Source organism: Sphaerodactylus townsendi, linkage group LG10, assembly GCF_021028975.2.
Source record: "Sphaerodactylus townsendi isolate TG3544 linkage group LG10, MPM_Stown_v2.3, whole genome shotgun sequence".
Classification (NCBI taxonomy): domain Eukaryota; kingdom Metazoa; phylum Chordata; class Lepidosauria; order Squamata; family Sphaerodactylidae; genus Sphaerodactylus; species Sphaerodactylus townsendi.
Genome location: NC_059434.1, coordinates 78,657,029 through 78,676,394, shown reverse-complemented (window position 1 = coordinate 78,676,394; position 19,366 = coordinate 78,657,029). Strand labels below are relative to the sequence as shown.

At 48.6% G+C, this 19,366-nt stretch overlaps 1 protein-coding gene across 2 annotated transcripts in view; it reads right to left on the bottom strand.

Moving 5' to 3' along the window:
- Window positions 1-19,366, bottom strand: part of PRKG2 (protein kinase cGMP-dependent 2) — a 98,377-nt gene that overhangs the window by 71,159 nt on the left and 7,852 nt on the right. For both annotated transcript variants that reach the window (XM_048510130.1, XM_048510131.1), the window contains exon 2: window positions 14,798-15,328. In XM_048510130.1, the coding sequence (XP_048366087.1) occupies window positions 14,798-15,315 (518 nt within the window). In that variant the 5' untranslated portion in view covers window positions 15,316-15,328. The remainder of the gene's footprint in view (window positions 1-14,797; window positions 15,329-19,366) is intronic.

The following is a 19,366-nucleotide window of genomic DNA, read 5'->3' as shown; positions in this document are numbered from 1 at the left end:
CCTCTGCATTGGCATCTGGCCGTCATGCACTCCAGCCCATCTCCTTTAAGTTCCCCGCACGGTGTCATGGCCAGCCCCAACTCCAGTATGGCGAGCCCATCTATCCCTACGAGGGACTGTTGGGCTAGTGCTGCCAAAGAGCACTCTCGCTTCGCTGAACAGGGGCTGTTCATCGCCGTCCCGAATTGATCGACTCCACGCACCAAGGACCCATCCATATCTCCAAGTCTGGACAAACATCCACAGGAGTTGCCTGCGGGCCAGCTGCGCCGTGCTTCAGTTGATTCTCTTCTGCCCCATCGCGCTGCTCCAGCTGCCGACCCAATAAAGGCTACAAGCCCTGCAGCCAACATGAAGCAGCCTACACCACCACGCGTCATTGAGCGGTGGAGACGCCTATCGGGGGGCTCCGCCCATACCTGGAGCTGCGCCATAGAAGGATGTATGTTCAGGGGCCTGGTGGACACCGGCGCTGATGTTACCGTCATCAGAGCAGCGAGTTTTGAAGTACCGACCAGTGGCTTCGACGTAGGCTTGCCAGCACATCTGAAGTGGGGAGACAAACGAAGGCGGAGCATCCGCCAGCCTCGCCACGGTCAACAGCCAAGGACTCGGCGGCGGCTCATGGGCAGTCCGCCCATCGCTTTGCCCAGACATCCATGTCAATCTCTGGGAAGGGACCTCATGAGTCAGTGTAAGGTCAAAACGAATCTTTTGGTTCTGGGATGGGTAAAGCCGTCACAGATCGTTATTGATCCCAATCGTGCCCTCCAAAATTACTTTCTAATTTCCGTGAAAATCTGTTTCCCTCTCCTCTCCTCTTCTCCTTCTGTTTTTCGACCAGTAGTAGGCGGGAGGGCCAATTAACTGACTGGCCACTCCCTGGATTAAAATCTGGGCCCGATCCTGATACAAGCAGCACTGCCAGGACAGGCCCCAGTTTAAAAGGGGCTGCCACCATTATGCCCTAATACCCAAACCGTTTGGGTTATGAAACACTTGGCCACCAGCAGCTTTATCAGTACCCGCGTTAAGGCCAGAAAACGCTGGCGCTCCGCCGAAATCATTTCTTTAAGGAAGCGGAATCGGCCGGCGTAATTCCCCAAAATCCTCAGACCGATCACAAAATTTTAGCACCATCCAGCTTCCCTCGTTAGCCACCAAAGATCACGGTAAGTGCAAAACCCTTGCAAAGAAACCCCCCCTTTTGTTTGTGCGAGATCTGCGCACTCTGAATCGCCTTTGATTGCATCATTCTCCGGTCGCACCTCCCCCCCCCCAAAAGGCGGCTTCCAAAAGCGCCTTTGTGTTGCTGATTAAACATGCATACCCAATAATCCCCCCAAGGACCAGCCTGTTCCCTCCCCACCGAGGCTCGGACCTCACCGTGGCGACTTGATGGCGTCTGAAGCCAATTCCACCTCAGGGTGGCCTGCCTACCACTGCCCTCCCTGTCAAACAATTAAAGAAAGAGGAGTAGCGGCCCCAGGAGGATTGGCATTAAAAGCAACCTTCACGGGCTGCAAAACAAGCCTTCTTATATTAAACTCTAAACTCCTGAAGCCCCAACTTCAGAAACAAAAACCCGTTGATCTCCCGCCGTCAAAATCCGCTTCTGGGAACTGAGAGCCTGGAGCGGGACCATGCCTAACGCAGAGAAAGGTTGTGTTCCAGTCCCTCTTCCTACAGGTCCCTGTGGACTCCTCGGATTCGCCATGACAGGCCAACCCATGGAATGGCGTCAGGAGAAACCAACCCCATCGGAGATGGAACATTGATCTCTCTAAGGATCCGCTTAGCGGTCTCCAACGGAACGCTGGTCATAGCGCTTCCAAAGACCCGGGAATGACCTGGGGGAGGCGTCAAGGCGACTCACCAGTAAAGCTCCTAGAGCTGCTCATGCAGCAAAGACTTCACCTCCCCGAGACACCGAGAACCTCTGTGCCGCTCTCGCTGCGACATCATCACGCGCCAACTCGGGCTGCCACCATCCTTTGCCTGCTCTGTTGCCTCCTGCCGCATGGCGCATCGTGGCCACCCCTGACGAAGCTTTCACTCACAGACCAACGTCACAGGGAGCGGTTTGCTCGCCGCTGCCAGCGTGTCTCATCTTTCTGCCTGGGCCAGTACACACCAGAATTCGAGCCCGGAGCCTGCTAAGCTCCTGCCCTTGCTCCCCGTCTGCAAAGCCGGGAGACTTCCTAGCTGAAGTCTGGGCTAAGCCCAGCCATGAATGCCTCATCCATCAAGGTACTCTATGAGCCGACTGGGGACCCGTCGTCCAAACCTCCTCCCAGCGCTGGCTCTCTCCCTTGTCACCAAGACTGTGGCTAACCCGCGAATCTAACACCTGCGCCCAAGCATCACCGAGGCGCAGCCAAGCGAGGAACCGTAACCGGGCCCATTCATCATTTCGGCCAATTGGAACTACGTACACACATGGAGGTGACATTCCCCGGTGGTTCGGAAACATCCTGCTCCCCAGGGGCTGGTTCTGGACCTGCTTGAGGAGAGCGTTTAGCGAATTACATTCCCGCTGACTCTCTGCGAACTCTTTGTTGCCTCAGTCGCCTCTGTATCGTCCTTTACCCCAGGCTCCACCCCGGAGCCGGACGGCCCGCTCAGCTCTGCCTTCGACCCCTCCTGTCGGAGCGGCGGTCGCCCTCTCAGCTGGAGTTCGTCTCCCTCGCAACTTCTCCTAGTGGGAACCCTCGGTTCGCTTCTTACAATGCTAAGACTATTGGCCGGTTGGCCTGTGCCCGCTCTTGAAGTCCACGTCAATCTCTACCTCAAACGCTCTGGATGCTCTGGCCTCCGAGCAGCAGGAACTTTAGATCAGGCGACCCTGAACAATGGTGCCGCTTATTGGATTACTTATTGTTATTACATCACCAAGGTTGTGAGAATGTACATAATATGTGTGTTGTTTTAATCTTTCTGATAATTCCCAGTGATTCATATGAAAATGCATTGAGCTGCAAGAAGTTGTATCTAATCTGAAATATGATGTTTTGCCCCATTGGTGGTCCAGCCCTCTGGAGCTGGCTGCGGGAGGATGGTTGGGGAATGCTCAAATTATTGCAGCTCTGCATTGGTTTGAGTATTGAATGCTTTTCGTTATCGGATCTTGTTTTGGATTCAATGTGTGTCTAATATTGCCTGTAGCGTGTGTAGAAGCCCTCCTCGAATTTCCTTACCCCGCCAACCAAGTTCTAATGTTACACAAGCTAGCTCGGTCAGCTTGACCAGGCGGCGGAGGAAACAAGCGTGCCCCTTAAATGCGCCCTTAGCATTTTGGGTCCCCGCACCACAAAGTAAAAGCGAGGAGAGTAGTAATGCACTGCTGACTCCAGCAGCACCGTGGTAGAGCGTTGGGGGCGCCAGCGGACCTACGGCCTTCTGGTTTCCACCAGCACCCTCCTCATCCCCTATGAGTCGCGGGTCATGAACTGTCTGGCTCAGTCACGGCTGGGCTTAGGGACAATGGTCTTTGCCCCCAGGTGAGGATTAGGAAATGACGCTTCACCGCTCCTCGCCGCGTAGCCAGGTGAGTCCATGCATCACATGATGATCTCTCCGGCCTCCCGCCCTCCAGCTTCTCCGGAACTCACCGTTCTCCCTCTGCCTACACTGTATAGAATAGCAATAAAGGTGCCCAGGAACGTACGGCAGCACGCGGGAGACTCGCTAGGAACACGGACCTCCGGGCTCCCGCTGCTGGCGATCTCCACCAGATGTTATCTCCGCGTCTCGTCTCGTTCTTACGCTGACCACGTGGGTCGACTACAGTAACCAAAATGGTAAAAAATCTGGAACCCATGCCCTACGAGGAGAGGCTTAGGGAGCTGGGGATGTTTAGTTTGGGGGAAGAGAAGGTTAAGAGGTGACATGATAGCTATGTTTAGATATTTGAAGGGATGTCATGTTGGTGAGGGAGCAAGCTTGTTTTCTGCTGCTCCTGAGACCAAGACCAGGAGTCATGGGTTCAAGGTGAAGGAAAAGAAATTCCATCTAAACATTAGAAAAAACTTCCTGACAGTAAGGGCTGTTTGACAGTGGAATGCACTACCTCGGAGTGTGGTGGAGTCTCCTTCTTTGGAGGCTTTCAAAGAGAGGCTGGATGGCCACCTGTCGGGAGTGCTTTGATTGTGTGTTCCTGCATTGCAGGGGGTTGGCCTCGATGGCCCTTGAGGGTCTCTCCCAACTCTATGATTCTATGATTTTGGCAGAACGCAATTGGGGGAGGTCTAATTGGCAGAACGCAATTGGGGGAGGGCGCATGCAGGAGAGGGGAGGTAAACCTACCTGCCTTGTCTCATTGCATTCTGTTCCCATGGGCACTGTTCTCACTAGCAAGTTCTGATGCAGGAAACGAACCCAGCCGCAGAACCATATTTGCAGCAACAGGTACACACAAGGCCGCCTCGCGCAGAGGCGCAGCAGCATCTGGCTCCTCTCTGCATGGATCCCAGAACATGAAAGGCCTCTTCTTCTTGGTGCAGGGACTGGAGAGTCTGCCATTCACGCGCCTGCTGTTCCACCATCAAAGGCAGAGCAGCAGGCAGCGTCTCCCTCCTGGGCTCTCAGGACATTAAAGAGTAATGAGGAAGGGATAAAATATTTGTTCGACAATGGGGACTGATATTTGGGCAGGCGAGAAGATTGCAAACGCACTTTTGAAAGAGCCATAAGCTGCTTTGAGGGCTTTGTAAATGAAAATGGGATATAAACGAAGTAAGTTTAAAAAAATACTCTGAATGACGACGGCTGCCCAGCATTTCAGACCGACAGACTCCTGGGTCTTATCACACCACCAGCTACTTGAATCTAACTGTGCCACCCAGCAGGAATGTAGGAGTGCAGAAACACATCTACTTCACCAGATAAGCCTCTGCCACTCAGGTGGAGCAGTGGGGAATCAAACCTGGTTATCCAGATTAGAATCCACCTGCTCTTAATTACTATGCCACGCTGGCTCTCAGTACCAGTGAATACCATTTACTCAGACTGGCAGCAACTCCCAGTGATGGCAAACCTATGGCACTCCAGATGTTCATGGACTACAGATGTTCATGGACTACAATTCCCATCAGCCATACAATTGGCCATGCTGGCAGGGGCTGATGGGAATTGTAGTCCATGAACATCTGGAGTGCCATAGGTTCACCACCATGGCTAGGGTCTCAGGTGGAGGTCTTTCACATCTCTTGCTTCCTGATCCTTCTAACTGGGGGTGCCCAGGATAGAACCTGGGACTTTCTGCAAGCTAAGCAGATGCTCTACCGCTGAGCCACAGCTCCTCATCAGAAAATAGGGCCGATCTACAATACAATAACCATGTGTCTGTGAACAATAACCATGGTTTCTTTCATTTAGGTTTACTTCCAATTATTCTTACATTATTCCATGAGGCTTACTCCCACGAAAGGATTTCACTGCGATTTTCCTGACTATGATGGAAAAGGACAGGGCAGAAATATAATGAATTAATTTCTCACACAAACTGAAAGACTCTATAAGGGCGTCTTGCCTTTACAACAGATTTCAGCTGTGAAGAAGTATACATGTACTTCCTTTTAATGTTGTTACGCATTGGGATGCTCTTGTACTACTAAGGTTGCAATTAAAGACACACAACTTCTAAATAACTTGGAAAATGCTTCTCGGAGCAAACAGGAGGCTCGCACACAATCCTGCCATATGGTATTAACAGCTTGCAGTGAGCTTGCTTTCATACTGATTTCATAGCTTGGGAGATACTCTTCCAAGACAATTTGGCCCGTCTTTGCCGAGCGGTTTCTGCCAATTCGTTCTCGAAAACCCTGGCTTCATTTCCTCATGTTGATGCTAACGACGGTAGCACACAAAGGCATCTTAGGGTAATTAAAAAACAGAAAGGCAGCGATCGCTCTTGTTTAATCCACACAAATTGATCTTTATCTATTTCAATCAGCACGCCATTCTCTGCACTTCTGCTATCCTTTATCGGGCACAGAAATATTGCCTCAAATGCTGTAACCCTGCAACCAGTTATTGTTAGTATTCTAAGGGCTGGGTCATCCAGCTGGTGACCACCATACAATTGATTTCAGGAACAGATGGTCACTATCTCCGAGCGACTGTCTAGCCTGGGGAGATGCCAGCTTCATGAACCAGTTCATCCACATTAGAGTTCTGACCTGTCTTGACTGAGAGAACAATCCCATCTAGGGCTGCTCATTTCTAGGTGGCATCTGGAAGGTTCCCACTATGACAGCTGATCTCCAGAAGAGCAAGGTCAGCTCCCCTGGAGAAAGTGGCTACTTCAGAGGGTGGACTCCAAGGCCTTATACCAGGGGTAGGGAACCTGCGGCTCTCCAGATGTTCAGGAACTACAATTCCCATCAGCCCCTACCAGCATGGCCAATTGGCCATGCTGGCCCAGACTGATGGGGAGGTGTAGTCCCTGAACATCTGAGAGCTTCTGAGTTCCCTACCTTGCCACCTACCCTGTTGAGGTCTCCCCTCTCCCCAAAACCCACCCTTCCCAGCATGGTATAATGTTCCCCTCCATACTTTGGGATCACACCCCTGAAATCTAGCCCTGCTGTATATTTAGAACAGCTTGTTAATTATAAGTGCAGATGGGTCATGACCAGAGCAAGGTGCAACTCATTCCCCTCTGTCTATCTTCAAGGTCGTTTCCTTAACATCCCACAAAGTGAGCGTTGTTGTCGGTACTGTCCCAACGCTATGGACTCCATCCCTCATATCCTGCTTTACTGTTCGAGGTATAATGATATTAGAACCGATCTGGGAGCTTTACTACCTCTAGAATTTACTACCTCTAGAATTTATGTTTCTCTCAGACAAACTAAAAATGTCGCTGTGGAGCTTTTGTTAAATAACACAGAGGCCGTGCTCTTGGAAAAAGTAGCAAAATTTCTTTTACAAGTGACAGAATTTTCTAAGTAACGTCCAAAGCTAGATACAGTTTATCTGTCTGTGTTTTGAATGTACTTTTGATTTGTACTTCAGAAATGTCTGTAATGCTCTGGAGCCTATTTTTAATATGCCTAATAAAGGTTGTTGTATTGTATTGTAACTAAAAATGTCTAAGCTATTGAACAGCCCTAATGTAGAAATTTCTGAAGCAGTTGCTACATTTTTAATCCATGTTCTACATGATATATAACAATGATCCTGTTTTTGTACTTGGAATGTATGGTACTTCTGGTTTATGTAAAAACCAAGAATCGCGTCACAAAAAACTATGATGATGATGATTATTATTATTTGTAGAAAATCCATATGGCAATTAAGAAATATGAAAAAGAGAATTTATGAATTTCTTCTCCTGAGGAAGATATCCACGAAAACGCTTTTTGAAACGCGTGAGGCGTTTGAGAGAGAGACTCTGAGAGAGAGACTCTAAAGGATTTATAAGACTGGAGATATTTACTTTGACACTCTTTGAACCATTATTTTGGCCTTTTGCATATAATATCACACTGTATGTTTTGTTATAAGAATTTGAATGAGAGACTCTAGATACTTACAGAGACTTAGATAATTATTTTGATGAATTTGAATCATGACTTTGGTCTAATTGTATGTTATACAACACTTTATGAATTATAGCAGTAACTTCAGAGATTTATTGGCTTTGCATTTATTTAGTTTCCGCCTTAGTGTGTGACGCGATTCTTGGTTTTTACGTATCTATACACACATTGTTGTATACTTCTGGTTTATGCTTAATAAAGGTTTTTGGATTGGATTGGATTGGATTGGATTGGATGGTTAAGAACGGTGGATTCTAATCCAAAGAACCACGTTTGATTCTCCTCCTCAGTACATGAGTGGCAGACTCTTATATGGTGAAGCCTGCTTGGGTAACCTTGGGTTAGTCACAGTTCTCTCAGCCCCACCTACCTCACAGAGTGTTTGTTGTGGGGAGAGGAAGAGAAAGGAGTTTGTAAGCCGGTTTGAGACTCCTTACGGATGAGAAGAGCAGGATAGAAATCCAAACTCCTCCTCTTCTTCTTCCCCCCTAATCTACAGGTATTTCCCAACCCAGAGCTGGAAGCTCTAGTGGCACCCAAAATGCCTTGCCACTAGTTCAGGGGTATCCATCCTTGGCCCTCCAGATGTTCATACACTACACATTCCATCAGCCCCTGCCAATGCAGTGCAGAAAACTGTGTAGGGCTGGCAGGGGCTGATGGGACTTGTAGTCCTTGAACATCTGGAGAGCCAAGGTTGGACATCCTTGCACTGGTTCATCCATACAAATTGGGCTATGCTGCAGACCTGTAAAATGTGGGCCCTTTGATCAGTTACAAAAGACAGGAAGTTCTAGGTCGCCTTTCAGAAGCTCAGATCTCAACCTGATCCAGTAAGATGAAGTGACTCTCGTTACCCCTCAATTTGCCCAACTGTGGAAAGAGAATTATGATGACTTTACCTCCCTGGGAGGCTAAGAGATCAAAAATCCCTCTGGCAAGTTTGAGACAAGTTTGTAAACAAGATCCTCTTTCAGTTACTGGTGACAAGTAAGAATTAACTCTGGACTGCCAGCAACAAGACTTCAGAACGTTTGGTTCTCTTCTACCTTGTATGCCGTCCCTGATGAATATGTGTATGTCAACACAAGCTAGTAGAGCTTCTCTGTGAAATAATGATTTCTGTGGATTACTAGTAAGGCCAGTATTACATGTATGTAGCTAATTTAATGGCAACCCCCATAGGGTTTTCAAGGCAAGAGACATCCAGAAGTGGTTCACCATTTGCTTTTGTCTGCATAGCAGCCCTGGACTTCCTTGGTGGTCTCCCATCCAAATACGAACCAGGGCTGATGCTGCTTAGCTTCCAAGATCTGATGAGACTGAGCTAGCTTGGGCTGTTCAGGGCAAGGCAGTGAAGGAGGAGGAGGAGGAGGAGGAGGAGGAGGAGGAGGAGGAGGAGGAGGAGGAGAAGGAGAAGAAGTAGAAGAAGAAGAAGAGGAGGAGGAGGAGGAGAAGGAGGAGGAGGAGGGTAGAGAAAGAAAGAAAGAAAAAGAATTAGAAGTAGAGAAAAGAAGGAGAAGGAGGAGAAGGAGGAGGAGGAGGAGGAGGAGGAGGAGGAGAAAGAGAAGGAGGAGGAGGAGGAGGAGGAGGAGGAGGAGGAGGAGAAGAAGGAGGAGGAGGAGGAGGAGGAGGAGGAGGAGGAGGAGGAGGAGGAGGAGGAGGAGGAGAAGAAGAAGAAGAGGAGGGAGGAGGAGGGAGAAAGGAGGGAGGAGGAGGGAGGAGAGAAAGGAGGGAGGAGGAGGAGGAGAGAAGAAGGAGGAGGAGGGAGGAGGAGAGAAGGAGAAGGAGAAGGAGGGAGGAGGAGGAGAAGAAGAGGAGGAGGAGGAGAAAGGAGGAGGAGGAGGGAGGAGGAGGAAGAGGAGGAGAAGGAGAAGGAGAGAAGGGAGAAGGGAGAAGGGAGAAGGGAGGAGGAGGAGGAGGAGGAGGAGGAGGAGGAGGAGGAGAAGAAGGAGGAGGAGGAGAAGAAGGAGGAGGAGAAGGAGAAGGAGAAGGAGGAGGAGGAGGAGGAGAAGAAGAAGTAGAAGTAGAAGAAGAAGAAGAAGAGGAGGAGGAGGAGAAGAAGAAGGAGGAGGAGGAGGAGAAGGAGAAAGAGAAGGAGAAGGAGGAGGAGGAGGAGAAGAAGGAGGAGGAGGAGAAGAAGGAGGAGGAGGGGGAGGAGGAGGAGGAGAAGGAGGAGGAGAAGAAGGAGGAGGAGGAGGAGGAGGAGGAGGAGGAGGAGGAAAAGGAGGAGGAGGAAGGAGGAGGAGGAAGGAGAAAAAGGAAAAAAGGAGAAGAAGGAGAAGGAGAAGAAGAAGGAGAAGAAGAAGAAGAAGAAGAAGAAGAAGAAGGAAAAAAGGAGAAGAAGGAGAAGAAGAAAGAGGAGGAGGAGGAGGAGGAGGAGTTTGGATTTATATCCCCCCTTTCTCTCCTGCAGGAGACTCAAAGGGGCTTACAATCTCCTTGCCCTTCCCCCCTCACAACAAACACCCTGTGAGGTGGGTGGGGCTGAGAGAGCTCCAAGAAGCTGTGACTAGCCCAAGGTCACCCAGCTGGCGTGTGGGGGAGTGTACAGGCTAATCTGAATTCCCCAGATAAGCCTCCACAGCTCAGACGGCAGAGCTGGGAATCAAACCCGGTTCCTCCAGATTAGATACACGAGCTCTTAACCTCCTATGCCAGTGATATCATACACAAATAATAAACTTTTCACAAACATCTCACGAGAGTGAGTAGCTGAAAAACGAACCCAAATCCCTTCGTAGTTTCCAGAATTCATGCAATCTTTTTGAAGAGAGACCTTCATACAAGAGTGACTTCCAATGAGAGATTATGCAAGGGATATATTACATGGAGGGCTTGTCTGCTTTGGAGTGGGTGGGGGTTTGAGCATCTGGGCGAGATCGCAGCTTGCTAGCTGTAGAGGTCAATCAATAACAGTTTCAGTGAAATAGTCAGAAATGCCTGTGGGAATTTTTCTGCCTATAGCAACGACAGCATCTGATCAAACATCTGGCAGATTCCAAAACTTGCTCCGTGCCCACAGTCCCTTGTTCTGTATTCACAAGCAAGTGGACATTCCATTTTTTGCTACAAGGGGCACCTGCTGACACACAGTTTACCATATAATCATATGGTAACCTGATTGCCATTAATCATAGAATCATAGAGTTGGAAGAGACCCCAAGGGCCATCAAGTCCAACCCCCTGAAATGCAGGAACACACAATCAAGGCACTCCTGACAGATGGCCATCCAGCCTCTCTTTAAAAACCTCCAAAGAAGGAGACTCCACAACACACTGAGGGAGTGCATTCCACTGTCAGCCCTTCTTACTGTCAGGAAGTTTTTCCTGCTGTTTAGGTGGAATCTCTTTTCCTTCACCTTGAACCCATCACTCCTGGTCCTAGTCTCTGGAGCAGCAGAAAACAAGCTTGCTCCCTCACCAACATGTCATCCCTTCAACTATCTAAACATGGCTATCATGTCATCTCTTAAGCTCCCTACGTCTCTGTAATAGCAGCCAATGTCCAGTATATAAGGATATTTGCCACAGACGTACGAGAAAGTCAGAGAAGGGTGACATTTGTAGAGTGTAACAGGCCTGTGACAAACCAGACTTATTGGACATGAAGGTTAAAGCAAGCCTCACTCAACATTCCGGCTTCCATTTCAAAACTCTGTATTGGGGAATCGACAAAATTTTATGAGTACTCTGTTTTATGAGTACTCTGTGTCAGAGGGAGAGGTATCACAATTCTTTCTACGAAGCAGATCCTTCCAGGAAAGGTAGAAAAGGCTACAAAAACATCTTTTATCCTTCAAACTGCAAGTGATATGTTCCTAATAATAAACCTCAGTTTATTTCATTCACATACCTATGGCTATAATGCTCAGCGTCTACCCATGTACTTTACAACTGTCTTGCTACTCACTGAAGCCAAGGAGCTATTTTGTCTTAGATGCGGCACCTCCCAATTCTTAAAAACTGTAGCGGTGGAGTCACAGATAGGAACGACCACTGTTATGATTTTTAAGCTATATGTACTGCAGGAAATGCTGGAGAACACAAGGTTAGGAGGTTAAAAAACAACCCTGCTCAGCTCTGGGTCTCCCCTATGACTAAAAGCAATTTTCGTTTTATAACCAGAAGGTCAGCCTAGGTTGACTCTTGTCTTGTCCTGTCTCTGCATTTTGCAATTTCAAAGGAAAGCCCCAGCATGGGGGAAAGCTGCTACTTGTCCAACCATTTCTGCTTTGCATTGTAGATCTGAGTCTTTCAAATAAAACCAAGAACTGTAGCGAGATGGATTCACCCACCAGATCCTTTTTATTTACTTCTTGATTTAATTCATTGTTACCCTACCTTTCTCCTCGACAGGGGAACTAAAGTGGCTTATGTCTTTCTCCTCTTCTACATTTTGCCCTCGCAGCAACCCTGTGTGGTAGGTTAGGCTGAGAGAGTACGACTGGTCCAAGGTCACCCAGTGAACTTCCTTGGAATGAGTGGAGATTCGAACCTGGATCTCTAGTCGGATGGTGGCGAGCCTTTGGCACTTCCAGATTATTTATGGACTGATTCCCATCAGACCCCTACCAGCATAGTACCAGTGGCGAGGGCTGGGATGGGAATAACAGTCCATAACATCATGGAGTGAGGAGCTGATGGTTCGAACCAATCCCTGTATCTGAGAGTATAAAATTTCCCTACAAATAGAGTCATCGTCGAGGAAAATGGTTTTAGAGGTTAAAGCGCTTCATCTACTTGATTTTACAAAGGAAGCTTTGACTCCTGAAAGCTTATACCCCCCAAATTCTTGTTGATATCTAAGGTGCTCCTAGATGCTAGTCCCACACTCTTAACCACTATATGGCTCTCAATAGTGACTAAACTGTTAGAGTTCCCAGTTTCTTCGTAATGGCAGGTAATTGCCTGCCAATTCATTGGGCTGCCCTCTGACTTTCAGCTGATCAGCGGGCAGAAGGAAGCCAATGGAAGGGAGAAGCGATTGGCACCATTCAGCTGGCCAACAGAAGGACTTGCCAGCAAGAAAATGAGACCTAGGCCTCAGCACCAGAGACCTGCCAACATCACTTCCACCACTCGCCGGAAGTGATGTCACCACACTGTCGGTGACGTATGGATGCTCTCATAGTTGGACAAATACTCTATGGTAAAAATGGCTTCCACCATAGAGTTTTTGCCCAAGTACCAAAGCATCCCCATGCCACAATCCATGTGAACGTCGAAAGTGATGTCGATCCACTGCCAGCCACAGAAGATTAGACCTCAGTTTGCTGCCAGAAAGTATCCCCCATCCCCTGTTGGTTGCCAAAGGCTACCTGGCAACCCTAGACCAGAGGATCATTCCAATATTCTGAGGACCAACTAATAGCCCAAACTGGTGAGAGTGATGGAGAGCAAGAACTGCCGCTGTCAGATTCCCCTCGAAGTACACGGCAACAGTTTTAATGTGAAATTGTTCTGTGTTATAAAATCTTGTTTCATACAAGAGCCTCCTGACATCTCACATCAAAACAAAGTGATCTCTTACAGCGCCAACATTAACCACCTTGAAGATTTATAAATATTCTGTCTAGGCAAGGGAAGAGCTGTGAATTAGTTGGGGCCCAATGTTTACCTCAGCGTGGGAGAAGCGCAAAAGCATCACGTTCGGATACCAGAGAGGCTGCCAGTACAGCAACGGTGACCTACATACTATAGCGGGAGTGGAGAAGGTGTCCTGAAGAAAGGGTCTAGACTCGAGCAACAAGTACGGAGAGCCCAACTGCACAATTTTCAATTGCGACCCCCAGACTCACACTGCAGCTGAAGAAGAAGAAGAGTTTGGATTTATAGCCCCCCTTTCTCTCCTTTAAGGAGACTCAAAGGGGTTTACAATCTCCTTTCTCTTCCCCCCCCCCACCACAACAAACACCCCATGATGTGGGTGGGGCTGAGAGAGCTCTGAAGAACTGTGACTAGCCCAAGGTCACCCAGATGACATGTGTTGGAGTGCACAAACTAATCTGGTTCACCAGATAAGCCTCCACAGCTCGAGTGGTAGAATGGGGATTCAAACCCGGTTCTCCTGATTAGAGTGCACCTGCTCTTAACCACTACAGCACGTTGGCTCACAAGAGCTGAGGGGAATGGCCTCAAATAAGATGAAGGGAATGGCTGAGGGAATGGCAGAGGGGAATGGCTTCAAATAAAAGAAGATGCCAAAAAGGCTTGGAACGGTACTGCTGGGGGAGGAAAGGCTCCTGGCCACACAAACTGTTTTCCTGCACACATATTGCTCATGGGCAGGGACAGTGGTGGGATCCAAAAATTTTAGTAACAGGTTCCCATGGTGGTGGGATTCAAACTGTGGCGTAGCGCCAATGGGGCTGGGAGGGGCACGATGTGGGCGTGGCTGGGCATTCCGGGGCAGGGCATTCCTGGGTGGGGCTGTGGCAAGGATACAGCCACTGCGCCAGTCCTTGGGCGGGAAACGAATGCACACAGGCGCAGGCTGCCACGCACGCCAGTGCACCTCCTGCTAGACTGCTTCAAGTTCTGCGTGCTACTGCTGAGAGGAGGGGCGTAACTAAGGCAAAAATCACATGGCAAAACCACCAATTAGTAGCCCCCTCTCGGCACACACAAGTAATGAGTAACCTACTCTCGGGAACCTGTGAGAACCTGCTGGATCCCACCTCCGGGCAGGGAGTTATTTTACTGCTCCATGTCCACGGATACGCCACACAGAGCAGCAAAATCGGTGAAAAAACTCTCCCCTCAAGCAACTTTCACATGGGGGAAAGGGCTTGGGGTAGGCAGAAACCCTTCCTCCTCCTCAGAATTGGCAGCTATGGGTTGGGATCTCTTAAACTAGAAGAATGTGGCATCAAGAGTCACATTATAAAATGGGGGTGGGAGCCAGAGATACGACCTTACCAGCGTCAAAGCCAAAACAGCAGGTAGCAGGCCATGAAAACCATGAACAGAGAACATAAGCCAAGCACTAAGAGAAAGGAGGAGGAGGAAGACATTGGTCACAGGAACGGAGGAATGCCCTTCATTGCTGAATGACCTTGAACAACCAACCTGTCCTGCAAAGGGAGGGTGGAGGGTATGAGGCCTCTTAACTTCCTCTGCATGCATGCAAGTAACAGGTCCTTCCAACCAGCCATGCGCTGAGGACATCGATCGCCCAATGGTTGATCGATGTACTCTGCGCCCCGGTGGCAGAGTGCAAGTTGGCACTACCAGAAGAGGGGGTCTCTTACCTGGAGGGCTTTCTGACTCTTGCTTTTTCAAAGGAGAAACGAGGTTGCTCCGTCAGGTCATACGTCCGAGTCGTGGGTTCGGCGGACACGCCTTCCTTAGCCCCTCTCCTCCTGTTATTAGACGCTGCCGGGACCACTCGGGGCGCTTCTTTAAGAGGGGAAAAGAGGAAGGGGTTTGCCCCCTGGGTGTCCACCACATCTTGCAGCTTGTTCAGCTGGATGCATTTACACTTGAGCTCCTCGGTGAGCTCAGCGATGGTTCGGGTTTGCTTCGCCAGCTGTTCTTGGAGCTCGATGATCAGGTAGCTCCTTTCCTGTATGTCTTCTTCCTGCCTCTTCAGCTCCCGTTCGAGCTCCCAAACTTTGCCGCGCAGAATATCCGCTGCACCAGCTATGGTGCTGATGTTCAAAACCTGGTCTTTCCCCAACTTGCCGCTTCCTGAGCAGCCGTAAGGACAGCTCCCCGCATGGCTGTCAGGCCTCTTCATGTACTTGTGTTTTACTGATCCATTCCCCATTGGGACGGGTGACCTAGGCCAAAGGAAACAGGTCAAAGATCTTGCTGCAACCACGGGAAGAAATAGACAAGCAGAGCGTTTTGAAGGGAGGTGGAAAGCTAAGGCCGCTTCCGCACACGCAAAATAATGCGTTTTCAAACCTCTTTCACAACTGTTTGCAAGTGGATTTTGCTATTCCGCACAGCTGCAAAGTGCATTGAAAGCAGTTTGAAAGTGCATTATTCTGCATGTGCGGAATGAGCCTAAGATTCCATGGGGCCTATTTCTCCCCAGACCCAGCACAGAAATAGAGAGCAAACCTCAGAGTTTTCATGCCCTTCCCCACGCTCTTATAAATCCATCCATCAGGACATCATCCTATGTGTCTGCTTTCCAAAACAGCATCTCGGGCTACCTGCCGCTTTGCTAGACATCCTCAATGAGAGTTTCACACATTGGAAATGAAATTCTGGTGTCAGGCTGACAAAAGAATAACCCGAACAGCAGAAGCGTGGGAAGGGGATTTTTCGTTTTGAAAGAAAGCAATTCACCTTTGCCTTTGCCACCGCACCAAAGCAACTGACTCATTTTTGAAAAATTATTTGTTATATCCTCACATTTAGGCTCAACTCACACTTTTAAATCATCATATCATGTTTCCAGACCTCAGACCCAAACAACAGCTACTTGGGCACCAAATCCGTACACTGTATGGGTTCTTTTAAAAGTTTGAGAGTCATAAACGTGAGGGCCAACCGCCAAGAACCTAAGTAATCAGGGAAGGAGAGACTTCTTCACGCAACGTGTGATTGGTGTTTGGAACATGCTGCCACAGGAGGTGGTGATGGCCACTAACTTGGATAGCTTTAAAAGGGGCTTGGACAGATTTATGGAGGAGAAGTCGATTTTTGGCTACCAATCTTGATCCTCTTTGATCTGAGATTGCAAATGCCTTAACAGACCAGGTGCTCGGGAGCAACAGCCGCAGAAGGCCATTGCTTTCACATCCTGCATGTGAGCTCCCAAAGGCACCTGGTGGGCCACTGCGAGTAGCAGAGAGCTGGACTAGATGGACTCTGGTCTGATCCAGCTGGCTTGTTCTTATGTTCTTATGTTCTTATTTAGGACATGAATATGGTTGAGGTGTTATATACAAGCGATTAAAATCTGTTAAGGCTCTAATACTTTGTTGATTGAGAAAAGGCTGAAAATATTGTTTGAGAAAAGGTTGAAAAGAAAAAAGGGGGGAAATGGATGGATACATACATCAAGTATAACTTGATAGAACTTATATTTGGTAAGCAAAATCTTCGATTGTAAAATATGTTGACTATCTTATGATTTCACAGAGCACCATTTGGCCTAATTATATTAATTTTCTCAGTGCCCAGAACGGTAACCCAGATATGATCCATTTGCTATTAATGCTGCTCTTATTGCCTTTATTGTCTTTTTTCCCCTTTGTTATTGAAAACTTTAAAAAAATCATTTTAAAAAATCAACCAGAGATGCTTCTAGCCCTTGTGTGTATTTTTATTTTATTTTATGGATTATCCGCATCCTTTTTTGCCCTGACTTGGATGGTTTGCCAATTCTCATGAGATCTGAAAAGATAAGCCCTGGTTTGTGCTTAAATGAGAGACAGCCAAGGAATCTAGGGTTGCTATGAAGAGGAAGACAATAAGAACATAAGAACTAGCCTGCTGGATCAGACCGGAGTCCATCTAGTCCAGCACTCTGCTACTCGCAGTGGCCCACCAGGTGCCTTTGGGAGCTCAAATGCAGGATGTGAAAGCAAGGGCCTTCTGCTGATGCCACTGCTCCTGAGCACCTGGTCTGCTAAGGCGTTTGCAATCTCAGATCAAGGAGGTCCCCATCTGCCCCCCACCAGGCCCCCTTATATTTTTGTAGCCCTCCCCATGTGTCCCCACTTTTCCCACTCAAAAGCCACCCACTGCCCATGCTCAGTTGCCTGCAACCCCTTCCTTCAATTATACTGGCTGATGCAACAGGAGTATCGTCTCCACATACAATGTGCCCCGATGAGGTTTATTTATTTACTGGTTAGATTTATTCCCCACCCTTTTCTATAGTCTCAGCTGTCGGGCAGAGGCAGCATGGGAGGCAGAGCCCTTCAAGCAAATGATTGATAGATTAGATGGATGGATGGATGGATGGATGGATGGATGGATGGATGGATGGATGGATGGATGGATGGATGGATGGATGGATGGATGGATGGATGGATGGATGGATGGATGGATGGATGGATGGATGGATGGATGGATGGATGGATGGATGGATGGATGGATGGTAGGTAGGTAGGTAGGTAGGTAGGTAGGTAGGTAGGTAGGTAGGTAGGTAGGTAGGTAGGTAGGTAGGTAGGTAGGTAGGTAGGTAGGTAGGTAGGTAGGATCATCTTCAAGGTGTTGGTGTTGACCTTTAAGGCCTTACGCGGCCTGGGACCGTCGTATCTTCGAGACCGCATCACCCCATATGTCCCTGTACGGCCTCTCCGATCAACTGAGGCCAATCTACTAGTGGTCCCTGGCCCTTTGGTGATGCGGCTGGCCGCCACGCGGGCCAGGGCCTTCACGGCTCTGGCCCCAGTCTGGTGGAACGCTCTCCCCCCAGCTGTCCGGGCCCTGCGGGACCTTAGCGAGTTCCGGAGGGCCTGCAAGACGGAGCTGTTCCGCTGGGCCTTTGGAGAAACCAGGCGCTGATTGTGCCCCCTCCCTCAGCCCTTGACATCTGGGCCGTTTGCCATCCAAGGGGACCTACCATTCCTCCCCCCTTTTTCTTTTTGGGGAAGAGGGAAGTCTAACATTGGAATACTGGATGCCACTTATATTCCATCTTATTGTGACTTGTATAATTATCGGATTTCGTTACTATGGTTTACCGCTGCTTTTAATGTTTTAATGTTTTAACTGTCTTATATTGTTTTCTTACATGCTGTACATCGCCCAGAGCCCTTCGGGGATGGGGCGATACAGAAATCTAATAAATAAATAAATAAATAAATAAATAAATAAAGAGAGAGAGAGAGAGAGAGAGAGAGAGAGAGAGAGAGAGAGAGAGAGATGATGATGAAGAAGAAGATATCCCCCCTTTCTCTCCTGTAGGGAGACTCAAAGGGTTTACAAGCTCCTTTCCTCCCACAAAATGGAGCCCTGTCCCAAAATGCACTCTTGCAAAAACAAGCCGCCTTTCTATTACTGTTCTAGGGGGCTTTCTATTGATTAAGGCTTCTACTAACATCTGCTTCCTGATTCTTGCCCATTGTAGACTGCACTGGTGTATTATGTGATGGGGTAAACAATTCCTCCTTTTGGCGAGATGATAAATGGGATTAGGTGGCCTTCCAGTTGCTTCAGCTCTTGCGATTCCAAGCATTATGCAAGGCGTGAATGCATTTGATTCATAAGGGTGCTCCCGCGAGGGGTTGCTAACCACATGCCAGGCACGGCGACTGCACCGTGCTGACATTGTCTGCACGCTGCAAAACACCACACGGCGAAGCTCTGTTCTCCTTTGCCTTAGCTGCAACTTAATAATAGAAAAGAAGTATTTTCAGAGTAGATGTTCTCCTTCTCCAGCATATGCCAGCGTGAATTTCAGACATGCACAGGAGGAGACGCAGTCTGAGTTAAAGATCCCCAATCTGTTTCAGCCTGTGGCAACTTTGGGTTTTTTGGGAAGCGATGGTGACCACTGGTTGAAAATGCCTGTTGCAGGAGACAGAGCAAAGCAAGTACCTCTCCCCTAACATCTCATGGGAAGAAAAATGGCCTGAAGGAGGAATGGAACCAAACGCTGACTAAAGAAAGCCCAACACTTACTTGTCCTCCTGAAGCTCCAGTGGCAGCCCCTTTCATTTGAACGAGAGTAGCCTTACAATGGTCCCACATATTTGGAAAATTTGGTGGACACCACAAGTAGTATTGGTGGGCACCACAGGAAGTATTGGTGGGCACCACAAGTAGTATTGGTGGACACCACAAGTAGTATTGGTGGGCACCACAGGAAGTATTGGTGGGCACCACAGGAAGTATTGGTGGGCACCACAGGA